This window comes from Nomascus leucogenys, chromosome 6 (assembly GCF_006542625.1).
Source record: "Nomascus leucogenys isolate Asia chromosome 6, Asia_NLE_v1, whole genome shotgun sequence".
NCBI classification, from domain to species: domain Eukaryota; kingdom Metazoa; phylum Chordata; class Mammalia; order Primates; family Hylobatidae; genus Nomascus; species Nomascus leucogenys.
The window spans coordinates 38,166,415-38,182,666 of NC_044386.1; the positions used below are offsets into that span (position 1 = coordinate 38,166,415).

At 38.2% G+C, this 16,252-nt stretch overlaps 1 protein-coding gene across 1 annotated transcript in view; it reads right to left on the bottom strand.

The window, feature by feature from the left end:
- Window positions 1–1,436: 1,436 nt before the first annotated feature.
- The window catches only part of PLCXD3 (phosphatidylinositol specific phospholipase C X domain containing 3), a 191,620-nt gene continuing 176,804 nt past the window's right edge, over window positions 1,437–16,252 (bottom strand). Inside the window, exon 3 of the mRNA XM_003274388.3 lies at window positions 1,437–2,557. Within this exon, the coding sequence (XP_003274436.1) occupies window positions 2,404–2,557 (154 nt within the window). The 3' untranslated portion in view covers window positions 1,437–2,403. The remainder of the gene's footprint in view (window positions 2,558–16,252) is intronic.

Consider the following 16,252-nt stretch of genomic DNA (forward strand, 5'->3'; position numbering starts at 1 on the left):
AAGTATTCTTGGCTGAGATCCTCCTGAAGGATGAGTGAATAGCCAGCTAGAGAGAAAGTCTGCCCAGAAACCAAATTTACGGGACATACATTTCAATAGTCCTAATCATTTGAAAAGGATTCATATACATTTTCACATAAAGAGCAGATGTAAAAGACAGAAAGATAATAAAACTACAAGGGAAGGGAAAATGGAAAGAAGAAAAGAAATATATTTTAAAAATAAGTCCTACACTAGAATTCTTTTACAAAAATACTTTAATGTGATCATCTACTCTACTCTCAAAGGTTTTATTGTTCTTTTTCACACATTATTAAGGGTTTCAGTCTTAAAATTAAATTATTTAATATTATCAGTGTCTTCACTTGAAAAGAAGAATTGTACTGTGTCCATATCTGTGTGTGTTTGTGTATGTTTGAATTTGTATGCTATCACAGGAATGGGCATATGTTTGTATATTGTATATGGCAAGATGTATACACACAACCCAAATGTATACACAAATTTTTGTGTGTACATGTATGCTATTTGGTATACCACTTACCTACAAACTCCTCATAAACATTCTCTTCAGTATAAACAATTTCATTTCCTCCCTTTAATTGCTAATAAGTACTATTTTCTGATCATGAGTATTTATAATCTTGAAATCAACTTGATTATTTATGATCCTGCCATATATAGTTTTGAATTGAACTCCCTTATCTAAGTCTAAGAGATTAAGCCGTATGTGTTACATTTAAGTTCATTAAAAGCTGAGGGCATGCTTTTATTTCTCTATGACCCTACTTTGCATAGACTGTATTATCCTAGGAAACTATTGGGGTGTGATTATTTCCAAACATGAAAATAAAATAATTCATAATTGTAAGAATTTCATCAAATTTTTTAATTGTATAAACACCTCACAATATTCCTGTGAAGTACATAGGCAAGGATTATTGTGCTCTTACTAAGTTTTTTTTTTTATTTTTTAGAGTTGTCAAATATCACAAAGACACAAAGGAGGAAGTAACACTCAAGCTGTGTCATTGTTCTTCCCCATAGACCCGGACTATTAAACGTTAGGTTGCAGAAACTTTGTGTGAAACTTTTGCCTCTGCCTTAATCTCATCCCTCGGATGGGATGAAACTCAGAAGTGAGGAGTCAGTGCCAATTTTAAACAAGTCCACTCAGACCTCATAGATTTCAAGTTTCCTAAAGATATTTCACAGATCCCTGTGACTTCATGGACATAATTTCAAATGCATTGCTCTAACTGCTTCTACCAGCCTTCCTCTTTCTTTCCTTCAAGTCAAAAACTCGCAGTTTCTTGAAAAATCTTCCTTAAAATCTGGAATTTAGAATTAAATATTTGAAAATCCCAAATTGGCAGGAAAGCTTGCAGTCTTTTTTTTCTTCCTTCCTCCCTCTCTCCCTCCCTCCCTCGCTTCCTTCCTTCTTTCCTTCCTTCCTTCCTTCCCTCCCTCCCTCCTTCCCTTCCTTCCTTCCTTCCTTCCTTCCTTCCTTCCTTCCTTCCTTCCTTTTCTTTCATCAAGAGCATCATTAAGAGGGCTTTTTAAAGAGTTCTTTTCAGAGTTTTCAATTTAACACACTTGTACCTTACCATTTACTGGGTACTTGCAGGGCAATATTATTTAAGAGATTGCCAAATTGAAATGCCATACATCTCTTTCACCCCTCAACCATTTTTCCCTCTGAAGTTGGCATTCACAGTTCTCCAAAAACATTTTTCTCCTATATTTATAGCTGCCTTAAATAGAAATACTGTGAAAAACTATTATTTTCATATAACAAAAATCACTGATTATGACCTTCAGTATTACTGATGCATGGAAACTGATTTGATGCAGATTTTCTATGACCAAAAGTTAGCTATGATTGCCCAACTGCAGATGACTATAGAGTATTATAACAAGTCCCACAAAACAAGTAAGTTTTAAGACAACAATGTAATACACAAAATGTTGGGCATTCAATTGTTTTGATTCCCATACAGCATCTGACTAGAAAGAGCAAGCAAGAGAGGGAGCAGAAAGGTTACAGGATATAGACAGTGTAGGAGCCATAGGCTGGAAATAGAGAACCTAATCAAGTAAACACTCATGAATTCTATGTTACAAAGACTAATTTTGAAAAACAAAGTTACTGGTCTTTTTTTTTTTTTTTATTCCTAACACTAGAAGTAGATTTTGCTCATCAAATGGGAAATGAAATATTTATAGTAATGAAGAGTATGATTGTAATCACTGAAGAAACAGGTTTTCCCCTTTTCCCACCCACTACTAGCCCTATTCCCTTCAGAGACTCGGTGGAATAGGAAGATCAGAGTGTTTACAGATAATATGCCCTAATACAATGAGCCTTCTCCATCTTATTCATGGAAACTCCAAGTAGTGCTATCAAGTGTTGGCTTCTCCTTCATCAAAGACATAGTTGAGCTTTATGACAGTGCTGATAAAGTCACCAAGTTCTACAAAATCGGCAGTGACAATATTGATGCCACTCTCTCCTGGCTTCTGCGTGCGGACCCACTGCATCATGGCGGGAAGAGCTCTGAGAAAGGAAACAAAAAGAAAAGTCACAGAAGGCAAGATACTATTTTTCAAGCTCTACAATTCTCAGTCTTCCCTTTAGTTTTTAGCTTATTAAAATAAATGTTTCACGTATAGGTACAGGAAGGGGAAAAGGCCAAATGGACTCTGGGGATTTCTTAACCTTTGAAGAAACTCTGCAGGAGAAATATTCACTATATTGATCCGTACTGGAGTCCTCATCTCGGCAGATCCCAGATACTGTGATAGTTTATAATGACGCTTCCCTACTAAGAAAACAACATTCTTGCATTTGTATTCTGATTTAACATGGTGTCATCACAAACCCTGCAAAACTATGGATTGGGGAGGTCAGAGATGAATACATGCACTTAGCAAACATTTGTTATGAACCCACTATTATGAGGAAATGTGCTAAGATATTGTAAATAGACATAATAGTAAAATCCCCTGCCTTCAAAAAGTACACAGTTTGGTGGTGGATAGGCAGACAAGGAAGAAATTGTAGCACAATATAATCAGGGCTCATTCCTTCAAACACATTTACTGGGCACCTATTAAGTTCCAGTCATCACTGTAGGCACCCGGAGGATTCAAGTGAACAAAACAGATAAAAATATCTTTCCCCGTGGAGCTTACATTTTCATAAGGAGAAACAGACAATAAACAATAGTCATAAAAATGTGTAGTTTGATAGGAGGGAATAAGTGCTATAAAAATGGAGCAAAGAAAGGAAGATTAGGAATCTGTAGGTGGGAAGGAGTGATGCAGATTGCATTTTAAAATAGGGTGGCTTAATAGGCCTCAGTGATAAAGGGACATTTGTGCAAAGGTTTGAAGGAGACAAGGGAGTTAGTCATGTGGCTATCTAGGGAAAGCATCCCAGCTATTGCCATGGCACTAAAGGGGTAGCATGCTTAAGCTTGGAGAAAAGAAGAGAGTAGTAAAAAAATGAGGATAATGAGGAAAAGGGGGCAGATTCTATAGGGCACATTAGGCCATTTTAAAAGTTTTGATGTTCACTCTGAGTAAAATAGGGGGCCTTTGAAGTATCTTGAGCAAGGGAGTGGTGTGATTTGACTTTCACTATAAGAGCTCATTCATCACCATGAGATCATAGTGGAGAGTCACATAGCATAGCCTGGAAAATCAAGGAAAATCTTCTGAAAACCTTTCAGAAGAATGCTCCCTAAAATAAATATTGAAGGATTAGGAAGATTTAGCTGGATAAAGGTGAGAATGGTAGATGGAGGATGGTGCAATGCACTTTCAGGCAGAGGAAATACCAATTTTTCATTCACTGACAGAATCATGGTGTGTGCTTAGGAGCAATAGATGCAGGCAGACAGATACAGGTGATGTTAATGATGATGTCCAGCATCTTCTGACAGCGTATTGGAATGAGAACTACTATAACTTGGGCAGGGCAGGAAGGGAAGTTTCCATGACAAAAGGATAAATGAACAGGCCAGAGACATGATAGTGTATTAACAAAGAAAGTTTGAGGGAAATACCTGTGAACATTAAATTCCTGGATGAAATGGAGAGGGAGAGGGAGAGAAAAGGGAAAAAGGGGAGGAAAGTTTAAAAACCTAGAGGAAGTTGTATAAAAAAGGTAAGGTAGTGTTGAAAGACGTTAAAGAGAAAAAAAAAAAGCTCAGACAATAGAGGGCCTTGAGAAATACATAACAACTGAATTGGGAGGCTGAGCAAGATGGTGGAACAGAAGGCTCCGCATACCCCTGCAAGGTCATTGTCCTTCCTGCCAGGATACCAAGTTAACAACTATCTACATAGCAAAAAACACCTTTATAAGAAATAAAAATCAGATGAGTATCTTTAGTACCTGGATTTAACTTTATATCGCTGAAAATGCCACAGAAGAAATAGAATAAACAGTCCTGAATCACTGACACCATCCCTCTCAACCTCCACCAGCAATGGCCTGTTGTGGAGAGCATCTCTGGGCTCTGGGCAAGGGAGAATACAGTAATTGTGAGGCATTAAACTCAGTGCTGTCCTGCTAGAGCAGAAATGAAAACCAGACCCAACTCAGCGGACGCCCAGTCACACAGGGAATATTTAAACCAGGCCTAGCCAGAGAGGAATCACAGATCCCAGCAGTCAGAACTTGAGTGCCTGCAAATCTCACCACAGAGGGCTACAGTGTTCTGTGTCTCCAAGTAAATTTGAAAGGCAGTCTAGGTCATAAGAACTGCAACTCTTAGGCAACTCCCTATTGAGACATCAGCTTAGGTAACCAAGGGAGTGCTGGCATCACCTCTCCCCTAAACCCAGGCTGTACAGCTCATGGTTTAAAAAGAGACCCCTTTCTTCCACTTGGGAGAAGAGGGGGAAGAATGGTGAGGACTTTTTCTTGCCTCTCGGATACCAGCTCAGCCACAGCAGGATAGGGTACCAGTCAGAGTCATGAGGTCCCCCTTCCAGGCCCTAGCTCCCAGATAACATTTCTAGACACAGCCTGGGCCAGAAGGGAACCTGCTGCCTTGAAGAAAAGGATGTAGACCTACCAGCATTCATCACCTGCTAACTGAAGAGCCCTTGGCCCCAGATAACCAGCAGAGATATCCAGGTACTATATCTTGGGTCTTGGGTGAACCTCTGAGACTTGCTGGCAAGTAAGACTCAGCATATTACTAGCTATGGTGGCTGTGGGACAAAACTTCTTCTTGTTGAGAAAAGCAGAGGGAAAAGTAAAGGGGACTTTGTCTTGCACCTTAGGTACCAACACTGCCATGGTGGGTAGAGCACCAAGCAGACTCTTAGGGTCTCTGATTCCAGGACTTCACTGTTGGATGGCATTTCTGGACCTGCCCAGGGTCAGAGGGAGCCCACTGCCCTGAAGAGTGAGTCCCAGGCTAGGCAGCATCCACCAGAAGCAGACTTAAGAGATCTTGGACCTTAAGGGAACATCAGTGGTAGTCTGGAAGTACTCATCATGGCTAGGGTGGTGGTGGCTATAGGGTGAGGCTCCTGTACCTTTGGAAAGGACAGGGAAGACTGGTAAGGACTGTGTCTTGTGTTTTTAGTGCCAGTTCAGCTGCAATGTAATAGGATACCAGATAGATTTCTAAGGTTTTTGGCTCTACTCCCTGACTCTAGATGGCACTTCTGGACCCACCCAGGGCTTGAGGGACCATGCCATTCTGAAAGGAAGGATACAGACGTGGCTGGCTTTGCCACTTGCTGATTGTTCAGCCCCAGGGCCTTGAGAAACCATATACAATAGCCAGGGACTGGTTACAGCAGGCCCTGCGTGAGACCCAGTACTTTGCTGGCTTCAGGTGTGACCCAGCTCAGTCATAGTGGTGGTGGCCACAGAGGTGCTTGTGTCATTCCATCCATAGGTTCAGGTGGTTCAAAATGGAGTGGGAGACTGTATGTTTGGAAGAAAGTAAGGAAAGAGAACAAATCTCTGCCTGGTAACTTAGAGAATTCTCCCATATCTGGACCAAGGCCATCAAGGTGGTACAAGTCGTCAGGAATCACAGCATTACTGGTCTTGTGGTGCCCCCTAAAGCAGATACAGTTTAGATCACAATACCCAAGTCTTTTCAAATTTCCAGAAGGCCTTCCTGAGAAGGATGGCTACAAATAAGCTCAGACAGCAAAGACTAGAATAAATGCCTAACTCTTTAATGTCCAGACATTGAAGAATATCTAACTAGCATCAACACCATCTGGGGAAAGGTGACCTCACCATATGAACTAAATAAGGCACCAGGGACCAATCCTGGAGAAACAGAGATACGTGACCTTTCAGACAAAGAACTCAAAGTAGCTGTGTTAAGGAAACTCAAATAGGTTCAAAACAACACAGAGAAGGAATTCAGAATTCTATCAGATAAATTCAATTAAGATATTAAAATAATTAAAAAGAGTCAAGCAGAAATTTTCTGGAGCTGAAAAATGCTATTGGTATACTAAAGAATGCATCAGTCATTTAATGGCAGAATGGATCAAGCAGAAGAAATAGTGACCTTGAAGACAGGGTATTTGAAAATATACAGAGGAGACAAAAGAAAAAAGAATAAAAAACAATGAAGCATGCCTACAGGATGCAGAAAATAGGCTGAAAAGGGCAAATCTAAGAGTTACTGGCCTTACATAAGTACAAAGGAAAGACATAAGGGTAGAATGTTTATTCAAAGAAATAATAACAGAGAACTTCCCAAACTTAGAGAAAGATACTAATATCCAAACACAAGAAGGCCAGAAGAGCATGGCATGACATATTTAAGGTGCAGAAGGAAAAAAACTTTTACCCTAGAGTGGGATATCTGGCAAAAATATCCTTTAAACATGAAGGAGAAATAAAGACTTTCCCAGATAAAGAAAAGCCAAGGAATTTCATCAATACCAGACCCGCCCCACAGGAAATGGTAAAGGGAGTACTTCAATCACAAAGAAAAGGACATTAATGAGCAATAAATAATCAGTAGAAGGTACAAAACCTACTGGTAATGGTAAGTACGCAGAAAAACAAAGAATATTCTAACACTGTCACTGTGGTATGTAAACTACTCTTATCCTCAGTAGAAAGACTAAACAATGAACCAATCAAAAATAAAAACTACAACAAAATTTCAAGGCACAGTCAGTACAATAAAATATAAGTAGAAACAACAAAATGTTGAAAAGTGGGGGGATAAAGTTAAGGCATATTTTTATTAGTTTACTTTTTGTTTACTTATGCAAATACTGTAAAGTTGTTATCAAGTTAAAATAATGAGTTATAAGATAGTATTTGCACACCTCCTGGTAACCTAAAACCAAAAACATGCAATGGATACACAAAAAATAAGAAGCAAGAACTAAATCCTATCACCAGGGAAAGTCAACTTCACTAGAGGAAGACAGGAAGGAAACAAAAAAGGAAGAGAAGACCACAACACAACCAGAAGACATATAACAAAATGGTAGGAGTAAGTCCTTACTTATCAATAACAACATTGAATGTAAATGGACTAAACTCTCCAATCAAAAGACATAGTCTGTCTTAATGGATGAGAAAACAAGACCCAATGATCTATTGCCTACAAGAAACACATGTCACCTGTAAAGACACACATAGACCGAAAATAAAGGGCTGGAAAAAGATTCCATGCCACTGGAAACAAGCAAACAAACAAACAAACAAAAAAAGCAGGAGTTGCTATACTTATATCAGACAAAATAAATTTAAAGACAAAAACTGTAAGATGAGACAAATAATGTCACTGTGCCATGATAAAGGGTTCAATTCGGCAGGAGGATATAACAATCGTAAGTATATATGCAGTCAACACTGGAGCACCCAGATACATATAATAAATATTTTTAGAGCTAAAGAGAGAAATTGGCCCTAAAACAATGATAGCCAGAGACCTCAACACCCTACTTTCAGTATTGAACAGATCTTCCAGACAGAAAATCAAGAAACATCAGACTTAATCTGCAGTATGGACCAAATGGATCTAATAGATATTTACAGAACATTTCATCCAAGAGCTTCAGGATACACATTTTTTTCCTCAGCACATGGATCATTCTCAAGGATAGACCATATTTTAGGTCACAAAACATCTTAAAACATTCAAAACAATCTAAGTAATATCAAACATCTTCTCTTACCGCAATGGGATATAACTAGAAATTGATGACGAGAGGAATTTTGAGAGTTATACAACTACGTGGAAATTAAACAGTATGCTCCTGAATGACCAGTGGGTCAATGAAGACATTAAGAAGGAAATCGAAAAATTTCTTGAAACAAATAATAATGGAAACATAACACACCAAAACCTATGGGATACAGCAAAAGCAGTACTAAGAAGGAAGTTTATAGCTACAAGTGCCTATGTCCCAAAAGAGAAAAAACTTCAAATAAACAACCTAATGATGCATCTTAAAAAACTAGAAAACCAAGAACAAACCAAACCCAAAATTAGTAGAAGAAAAATAATAAAGATCAGAGTGGTAATAAAGGCAATTGAAATGAAAAAAATACAAAAGTTCAATAAAACAAAAATGTCATTTGTTGAAAAGTTAAGCACAATGGACAAACCTTTAGCCATACTGAGAAAAAAAAAGAACATCCAAATAAATAAAATCAGAAATGGAAAAGAGACATTACAACTGACATTGCAGAAATTCAAAAGTTCATTAGTGGCTACTGTGAGCAACTACATGCCAATAAATAGGAAAACCTAGAAGAAATGAACAAATTCCTAGACACATACAACCTACCAAGATTGAACTAAGAAAAAATTCAAAACCTGAACAGACCAATAACAAGTAATGAGATCAAAGCCATAATAAAAAGTCTCCCAGTAAAGAAAATCCCGAGACCTGATGGCGTCACTGCTGAATAATTCTACTAAACATTTAAAGAAAAACTAATAGCAATCCTACTCTAATTATTTTGAAAAATAGAGGAGGAGGGAATATTTCCAAACTCACTCTATGAGGCCAGTATTACCCTGATACCAAAACCAAAGACACATCTAAAAACAAAAAAAAAGAAAACTACAAGCCAATATTGCTGATGAATATTGATGTAAAAATTCTTAACAAAACACTAGCAAACTTAATTCAGCAATACATTAGAAAGACCATTCATCATGACCAATTGGGATTTATTCCTGGGATGCAAGGGTGGTTCAACATATGCAAATCAATTAATGCTTTGGTTTTTTTATTTTTTATTTTTTTGAGACGGAGTCTTGCTCTGTCACCCAGGCTGGAGTGCAAGCTGGCTCACTGCAAGCTCTGCCTCCCGGGTTCACACCATTCTTCTGCCTCAGCCTCCCGAGTAGCTAGGACTACAGGCGCCCGCCACCATGCCTGGCTAATTTTTTGTATTTTTAGTAGAGATGAGGTTTCACCGTGTTAGCCAGGATGGTCTCGATCTCCTGACCTCATGATCCACCTGCCTCGGCCTCCCAAAGTGCTGGGATTACAGGCGTGAGCCACCGCGCCTGGCCACAAATCAATTAATGTGATACATCACGTCAGAAAGAAGAATGAAAACCATATGATCATCTCAATTGATGCTGAAAAAGCATTTGACAGAAGTCAACATCCCTTCGTTATAAAAAAATCTTTTAAAAAACTGGAAATAGAATGAACATATCTAAACATAATAAAAACCATATACAACAGACCCACAGCTAGTATCATACTGAATGAGGAAAAACTAGAAGCTTTTCCTCTAAGATCTGGTACATGACAAGGATGCCCAGTGTCACTGCTGTTATTCAAAATAGTACTGGAATTTCTAGCTAGACCCATCAGACCAGAGAAAGATACAAAATGCTTCCAAATTGAAAAGAAAGTCAAATGCCCCTTGTTTGCAGATGATATGATCTTATATTTGAAAAAACATAAAGACTGTAAGAAAACAGAAGTGATAAATTCAGTAAATTTGCAGTATACAAAGTCAACATACAAAAATCAGTAGCATTTCTGTATGCCAACAGTGAACAATGTGAAAAAAGAATAAAAGAAGCAATCCCATTTACAATAGCCACACATAAAATTAAGTACCTAGGAATTAACCCAAAAAAGTGAAAGATCTCTATAATGAAATCTGTAAAACACTGATGAAAGAGGACACCAGAAACAATGGAAAAATATTCCATGTTTATGGATCGAAAGAATCAATACTGTTAAAATGTCCATACTACTCAAAGCAGTCTACAGATTTGATGCAATCTACTATCAAAATACTAATGATATTCTTCACAGAAATAGAAAAAGCAACCCTAAAATTTATGTGGAACCACAAAAGACCCAGCATAGCCAAAGTTACCCAAACCAAAAAGAACAAAACTGGAAGAATCACATTACTTTTAAATTATCCTGCAGAGAAATACTAACTAACACAGCATGGCACTGGCATAAAAACAGACACATAGACCAACAGAAAATAATAAATACAGAAGCAAATTCACACATTTACGGTGAACTCATTTTTGACAAAGGTGCCACAAACATACACTGGGGAAAAGACAGTATCTTCAGTAATGGTGCTGGGAAAATTTGATATCCATATGCAAAAGAATAAAACTTGGCCACTATCTCTCACCTCTCACCATATACAAAAATCAGATCAAAATGGATTAAAGACTTAAATCTAAGACCTCAAACTATGAAACTACTATAAGAAAACTTCGGGGAAAATCTCCAGGACATTGGTCTGGGCAAAAATTTCTTGAGCAATACCCCATAAGCACAGGCAACCAAACCAAACATGGACAAATGGGATCACATCAAATTAAAAGGCTTCTGCACAGTGAAGGATACAATCAACAAAGTGAAGAGACAACCCACAGAATGGGAGAAAATATCTTCAAACTACCCATCTGACACGAGATTAATAACCAGGATATATAAGGAACTTGAACAACTTTATAGAAAAAAAGCTAATTAATTAAAAGATGGGCAAAAGATTTGTACAGACATTTCTCAAAAGAAGACATACAAATGGCAAACAGACATATGAACAGATGCTCAACATCATTGATTATCAGAGAGATGCAAATCATGTCATCCAAGTTAAAATGGTTTATATCCAGAAACAGGCAATAACAAATGCTGGAGGGGACATGGAGAAAAGGGAACCCTCGTATACTGTTGGTGGGAATGTACATTAGTACAACCACTATGGAGAACAGTTTGGAGGTTCTTCACAAAACTGAAAATCGAGCTACCATGTGATCCAGCAATCCCACTGATGGGTATATACACAAAAGATAGAAAATCAGTATATTGAAGAGATATCCGCACTCCTATGTTTGTTGCAGCACTGTTTGTAATACCTAAGATTTGGAAGCAACCTAAATGTTCACCAACAGATGACTGGATAAAGAAAATGTGGCTGGGCGTGGTGGCTCACGCCTGTAATCCCAGCACTTTGGGAGGCCGAGGTGGGCAGATCATGAGGTCAGGAGATCGAGGCCATCCTGGCCAACATGGTGAAACCCCGTCTCTACTAAAATACAAAAAATTAGCTGGGTGTTGTGATGCACACCTGTAGTCCCAGCTACTCAGGAGGCTGAGGCAGGGGAATTGCTTGAACCCGGGAGGCGGAGGTTGCAGTGAGCTGAGATCGCACCACTGCACTTCAGCCTGGCGACAGAACAAGACTCTGTCTAAAAAAAAAGAAAAGAAAAATGAAAATGTGGTACATATACACAATGGAGTACTATTCAGCCACAGAAAGGAATAAGATTCAGTCATTTGCAACGACATGCATGGAACTGGAGATCATTATGTTAAGTGAAATAAGCCAGGTACAGAAAGACAAATATCACATGTTGTCACTTATTTATGGGATCTAAAAATCAAAACATTGAACTCATGGACACGGAGAGTAGAAGGATGGTTACCAGAGACTAGGAAGCATAGTGGGAGAGCTATGGATGAGGTGAGGTGGTTAGTAAGTATAAAAAAAAGTTAGAAAGAAGAAATGAGATCTATTTGATAGCACAACAGAATGACTATAGTCAATAATAACTATACATTTTAAAATAACTTAAAAAGTGTAATTGGATTGTTTGCAACTCAATGGACAAATGCTTGAGGGAATGGATACCCCCTTCTTCACAGTAAGCTTATTTCACATTGCATGCCTTTATCAATACATCTAATGTACCCATAAATATATACACCTACTATATACCCACAAAAATGAAAAATAAAAAGAAAAGAAATACATAGCAACTGAAAACTGTTAGCTGGGGGGATACTATGATTAGATTAGTGATTTAGAGATTAGTTTGCCTTCAGTGTAGACAAGTGATGGGAGAGAGCAACACTAGGGGCAGAAATCGCAATTAGGAGCTGCTGAAGTAATCCAGACCAAAGATAGTGGTTGCTTGAATTGCAGTAGCAGCAGTGTATATATATATCTGAAAGATACCTGAAATCTAGATGTCATCTAAAATAACATCTGATATGAAACTGGATGTAGAAGGAGAGGAAGAAAGGGGCCATGATTTATGCCTAGATTTCTAGAAGTATTCTGGCAGGTGGACATCATTCACTCATCTTGGAAAGACAGGAGTGAAGGCTTTCTAGCAAGCATGATAAGTTCAGTCTGATATATGTTGATTTTGAGGTGACTTTGGAACATATGAGTTGAGATCTCAAGTGGCAGGTAAGTACAGATCTTATATGCAGGACAGAGAGCTGGTCAGAAGTCATCACAAACAGAGAATAGCTGGAGCTGTGAACATGGATAAGATCACTTAGAAAGATTTTGAGGAGGAGGAAGAAAAGAGAAAAAATCAGAAGCATTTAAGGGATGGGCAGGAAAATGGATTCCATAGAAGGCAATCAGAAGTAGATATAGAAGTAGGAGGAAAATCAGGAGCATATAGTGTCATGAAAATCAAGAAAAGAAGGAAGCCATGCTCCTTTTGGAAACTAAGAAGAGCTGAGTGAGATTGAAGCAGGGAGTGCGATAAATGTGCATTTCCCCAGATCTCAGAAAGTATATCTAGTCTAAAGAAATTCAGCCCATTCAGACAACACTGGGTCAACGGCCTTGAGCTACACTAATCCCTGGCTAGTACCTTAAAAATCCTGATCCATAATTTCAGCATATACATTTTCCTGTAAGACCCAGATAGAGGAGGACTCAGTTGTTTCTAAACTAGCATAATGTGGACCTAAATGGCCCAATGCCTTTAGGAAATAGAGTAGCAGGTGGAGACATTTGGTCCCCACAGCAATAGTTTTAGAAGATAATTCTATCTTAAAATGGACAATCTGGATCCCATGTCTGAATACACAGACATGAGTGTATTCAAGTTCATTAGAACGACAGATACTGTGACAGTATGTGTGCAGCCACTCTGGTTGAACCCATAACTTTCTCTTCTGGCCTTGCTAGAACAGATGAAGTGGGTCTGCTGTGCCTGTGGCATCACCTTTGCATATATGAGACCAATGCTCTTTGGAAATAGTATCACAACCAGTGTATTTCCTGGGAAGAATGATTTTTCAACAGACTCACTCACCTTGAGAGGTGAGAGGCGGAGTAGATAAGTGTGATGCTGAGGCCAGTATTGATTCTGTGTTAGCCTTAACTGAGTAGCTTGTTCAGCAGATCCCTTGGGTACTACATCATGGGAGGTTCCTGAGCAACCAAATTCACATCTCAGAACCTTGATTATCATGGAAACAGCACTTCAGATGCCGTCTGTTACTCAGAAGTTAAAATTTCTAGGCCTGAATTTAGAACAACTAATTGTTATCCCCACAGGGAGAGGTTAGAACACAAGAGTGTTCTTTTTTGTTTCCCCATAAAATAGATTGCTTTGAGAATTGATGAAACATTGTTTCAAAATAACTTGTAGTCCTTAGATGAAATATGAATATTACATTTAAAATATCATTCCTCTGAGTCATGGGAATATTTCTATTTTCTCTTCAGGCATACTTTCCTAAAGTCAATATGATACCAGAGACAAAACAAGCAATAATGCCAAGTTAAATCTCAAATACTCAGACAGTCTCAAGTAGAATTATGTTAAACAAAAAGACTCACTGTACTGGATTAAAACTAGCAAATGCTACTGAAGTTACAACAATTATTTAGAACAGCATTTCTTAATCTTTTATCATTATTACCTCCCAAGGAGCTTTTTTGAATATTGTTTTTCTATTTGTCCTCCTCCTCCATGAAATTTTAATACTACAGATATATTGTATGACTGTTTATATATCTGTGCATTACATGTAAAAAGAAAATATTTTTTGTTTGCTGTCTGAAGAACCAATTTTTGTTTTTTTGCCATTGATAATGTATGATGTACAGCTAATTAGGACGTTGCTGGTTATACTTGGTGTTGGACAGATAATAAGAATGAACTGAAAGATGACTCTGGTGGTAATAAAATGCCACCAATGTAACAATTTTTATGGTATAAGACTATCTTAGTCTGTTTGGGGCTGCTATAACAAAATACCATAATCTGGGTAGTATATAAACAACAGAAATTTATTTCTCAAAGTTTTGGAGGCTTAGAAGTCCAAGATCAATGTGCTAGTAGATTTGGTGTTTGGTGAGGGCTCCTTTCTTGATTCATAAGTGGAGTTTTCTCATTGTATCTCACATGGTGGAAGGGCAAACAAGATCCCTCATGCCTCTTTAACAAGGGCACTAATCTCATTCATGGGGACTCTGCCCTCACAACCTAATCGCCTCCCAAAGTCCTCACTTCTTAATGCCATCATCTTGAAGGTTAGGATTTCAACATATGAATTTGGGGAGACACAAACATTTGGATCATAGCAAAGAAAAACTGGTTAAACTTTATTTAAATCACCTATCTTTCTATCCCTCCATTCATCCATCCATGCATTCATCTAACAAAGATGTATTGTGCATCAGTGGTGCTACTTGTAACTCCCTAGGGCCATTTCAGAGTTTAGACTTTCCTCATCTCTCCTGGAGAGATGTTACTGCAGTCTTGTGCCTATGTTCCTTTTCTGTGTGTTATCTACACCACAGTCAGGACAATGTTTCTCAAATTAATTTGAGCATTATTATTCCTCTTCATGAACAGCTACAAATTCATCCTTCACCTGCAAGATATACCCAACTCTTCAGCAGTGTGTATGAGTTTTTCCTGTCTCTCCCATATCAGCTGCCATCTCCTCCTCAACCTCATTTATTGCTACTTCCTGTTCATTTGTTCTCCAGTGACACTGAAATGCTTGTATTTTCCCCCAAACATGCCCTGCGGTTTCATGCTTATGTATTTTTTTCAGGCCTGTCTTCTTCCAATACCTTTCTTGGCCAATTGCTCCCTACCATTTAAGATTTGGCCTGGGCATTATCTCAACCCCTCCCATCCAAATCTGAGTGAAGATCCTTTTTCTTTATGTTTTATGCCTCTTAAGCATAGTTCTGTGAGTGCACATAGCACATAACATTGTGATTATCCATTTCCATGCCAATTTTTACCAGTACCTGCCCATTAAAATATCATATTGTATCCATTAATACATCCCCTGTACCTACCACAATCCCTAGGATCCAAAGGGAAAACAACACATTCATTGAACTCCAATTGCCTGGGCTCAGGTGGCTCAAAGTTTAAGAAGCAAAATAGACTTAAACCCACCATGACAATATGATATGGTACAATAGAAGTGGGCATAGGATTTTATGGGAGCCCAGTAGATAAAATCATTCATTTTACTTGGGAGAAATTAAGGAGGAATTTAAGGACCATTTCACAAAACAGAGGCTATTTGAACTTGGTCATGCCTAGGCCCTCTTAAGATAAAGAGAAAGGGGTTCCAAAGAAGGTGAAGGAAGGTATCATAAGAAAAGGGAACAGCACATGCAAAAGCATATGGGCATGAAAGAGATGATGCAACTAGGAAGGACGTGGGGACCGGAGAGCAGGGGCCCTGGAGATGTGGGGGACTGACTACAGTTGAGAAGAAGCAGAAAAGGTCTTTGGCCAGATCATTAAGGACTTCCTTTGACATGCTGTGGAGTCTAAGCTTGACTTTATATGCAAATAAAGGTTTGTCCAATTAAAGAAATTTTAAAAAAAATTTCTCATGCAAAGAAGAATCTAATATTAGTTCCATCCAAAGGCTCCTGAGACATTGAAACTTGTATTTTCTTCACCTATAAATAAAGAGCTCATTGTCTTCCTTTGAAACTTCT